Here is a 2,906-nt window from a genome sequence, read left to right as displayed (position 1 = left end):
CTCGACTGCTGGGGTTGACGCTTCGTTGGCGACTCGACAGAAGCAGATAAGATTTACAGCCAACTTAATGGTGCAATTACAGAGAGGGGAGATTATGCAATGCGTTCACTACGACGACACGTGGGAAAGCCGCGGCGCTGGGACGCAACCGACGGCAAGGCGACAGGCATTGGTCGTAGAGAGCGCGAGACGCTTACGCAGTGACGTCGACGGGGGCAGCCGTAGCACCCTTGGTCGGGGCAGGCGTCGGCGGCTCGTAGTCGTCGTCCGAGTCGTCGACCGACGGCGTCGGTGCATCCGTCTTGGGCGCCTCCGTGGGAGCATCCGTGGGGGCGGCAGTCGGGGCGTCGGTCTTCGGGGCGTCCGTGGGAGCGTCCGTCTTCGGGGCCTCCGTGGGAGCATCCGTGGGGGCGGCAGTCGGGGCGTCGGTCTTGGGGGTATCCGTGGGAGCGTCCGTCTTGGGGGCATCCGTAGGAGCGTCCGTCTTGGGGGCATCCGTAGGAGCGTCCGTCTTGGGCGCCTCCGTGGGAGCAGCCGTAGGAGCGTCGGTCTTGGGGGCCTCCGTGGGGGTAGCAGTCGGGGCGTCCGTGGGGGCGTCGGTCTTGGGGGCATCCGTGGGAGCATCCGTCTTGGGTGCGTCCGTGGGTGCGTCCGTGGGGGCGTCAGTCTTGGGGGCTTCCGTAGGCGCGTCCGTCGGGGCAGCACTGGCCTTCGTCGGGGCCGGCGTCGGGATTTCGTCGTCTTCGGGCGTGGCCGACGGGGCATCCGTCTTGGGGGCGTCCGTGGGAGCGTTCGTAGGGGCGTCGGTCTTAGGGGCGTCCGTGGGAGCGTCCGTGGGCGCGTCCGTCTTGGGGGCGTCCGTGGGAGCAGCCGTGGGCGCGTCCGTCTTGGGGGCGTCGGTGACAACCTCAGGGGCCGGCGTCGGGGCATCCGTGACCTTGGTCGGCGCGGGCGTCGGGACCTCAACGTTGTCCTTGGGCGGCACGACGTACGGGAACTTGTCCGTGCAGCACACTTGGATCTCCGAGTCGACACGCAAGTAGCTGGGGCAGAGCTTGCCGTCGGCACCAGCGATGTGAGGCTGGCTCTCGTCCTTCGCGCACTTGCCTTCGAAGCCCGAGCAGAAGGTGCTAAGGATCTTCCACGACGAGTCGCCAAGGGCAATCGTGTAGGGCTTGCACGTGCCAGCAGGCGCGACCGTCGGGGCGTCCGTGGGAGCAGCAGTCGGGGCTTCCGTCGGGGCAGCCGTGGGAGCAGCAGTCGGGGCATCCGTAGGAGCAGCAGTCGGGGCGTCCGTGGGAGCAGCCGTCGGGGCATCCGTAGGAGCAGAGGTCGGGGCGTCCGTGGGAGCAGCCGTCGGGGCGTCAGTCGGGGCAGCCGTCGGGGCGTCCGTGGGAGCAGCCGTCGGGGCGTCAGTCGGGGCGTCCGTGGGAGCAGCCGTCGGGGCGTCAGTCGGGGCAGCCGTCGGGGCGTCCGTGGGAGCAGCAGTCGGGGCTTCCGTCGGGGCAGCCGTGGGGGCTTCCGTGGGGGCAGCAGTCGGGGCATCAGTGGGGGCAGCAGTCGGGGCGTCAGTCGGGGCAGCCGTCGGGGCATCAGTGGGGGCAGCAGTCGGGGCGTCCGTCTTCGGGGCATCCGTCGGGGCAGGCGTCACCGGGGCATCCGTCGGGGCGGGCGTCACCGGGGCCTTGGGCTGGGGCTTCGTCGGCGCGGGCGTCGGGGCAAAGTGGAAACCGGGGGCCGGCGTCGGGAACGGCGTCTGCCACGTCAGCTCGACGGACTCGTGTTTGGTCGTCGCGTGCACGAGGTTCATGTACCACTTCTGGTACAGCGCCTTGGTGTCGCAGAACTGGACGCGGATCTCCTTGTTGACGCCGTCGGCGCTGAGGCACTGCGCGAGCTTGACGTGGTGGATGAACTGGCCGGTCTTGTCGTTGTAGACCCACTTCTGCATGACGTTGGTCTCGTCGCAGAGGCGGCCTTCGACGAGGCCACCGACCTTGTCCTCGACCATCTCGAGACACGCGGCGCCGTTGGCCTTGTTGCGGATCGTCTGCGAGATCGAGTCGAAGAACCAGATCTGCGTGTCCGGGTGGGCCTCGGCGATCGGGTCCGTCGACGCGCGCACGCGGCCGTAGTACTCGGTCAGCTTCCACTCGCTGCCGCCGACGCTCAGGTGGAGCTCTTCGCCGGCCATCGGGCGCACGCTGAAGGTCGTCGACGCGTCAAAGCGGCACTCGGTCATGATCACGTTCTCCTGGCCGTCAATGCCAATGCACTTGCCACGCGGGCTGTGCGACATGACCATGCCGGTCTTGGTCGTGATCGTGAAGGGCTCGATCTCAAAGTCCGGGTTCTTCTCGACGACATGGGGCGCAAACGTCGGCGCCTGCGTCGACTTGTGCGTCGGGGCAGGCGTCTCCGGGGCGTCCGTCTCGTCGTCGTCGTCCGAATCGTCGTCGTCGTCCTCGACCGGGGCTTCGGTCTTGGGCGCCGGGGCTCCGCACCAATGGTGCGTCGAGCCCATGAGCGAGCAGACGTGCTGGTCCCAGCCGCTGTAGCAGAGCGTGTAGCCGGCACCGAGGAACTGGCAGTTGTTGATGCAGTCACCGCACTTCTCGGCCAACGGGTCCGACGGCGCGACCGGCGCCTTGGTCGGGCGCTTGGTCTTCTTGTGCGTCGGCTTGGGAGTCGGCTTGGGCGTGGGCTTGTGCGTCGCGGGCGGGTTGGTCGCGCGGAGGCTGGCCTTCGTGGGCGCCGGCGTCGGCAAGTCCTCAAACGGCTCCGACATGACTTCGACCTTGCCGTCGGCGACAAACGCCCACTTCTGGTTGTCGTTGCCTTCGTCGCACTTGTAGACATGGAGCACGTCGTTGCCGTCGCCGTCGACGTACGTGTCCAAGCACTGG

General features: G+C 68.3%; 1 protein-coding gene across 1 annotated transcript in view; it reads right to left on the bottom strand.

Annotated features, from left to right (window-relative positions):
- Positions 1 to 25: 25 nt before the first annotated feature.
- SDRG_15585 (hypothetical protein) overlaps positions 26 to 2,906 on the bottom strand; it is a 4,044-nt gene continuing 1,163 nt past the window's right edge. Inside the window, exon 2 of the mRNA XM_008621763.1 lies at positions 26 to 2,848. Within this exon, the coding sequence (XP_008619985.1) occupies positions 194 to 2,848 (2,655 nt within the window). The 3' untranslated portion in view covers positions 26 to 193. The remainder of the gene's footprint in view (positions 2,849 to 2,906) is intronic.

This window comes from Saprolegnia diclina, assembly GCF_000281045.1.
Source record: "Saprolegnia diclina VS20 unplaced genomic scaffold supercont1.95, whole genome shotgun sequence".
Taxonomy (NCBI): domain Eukaryota; phylum Oomycota; class Saprolegniomycetes; order Saprolegniales; family Saprolegniaceae; genus Saprolegnia; species Saprolegnia diclina.
This window is presented reverse-complemented; position numbering and strand designations above follow the sequence as displayed.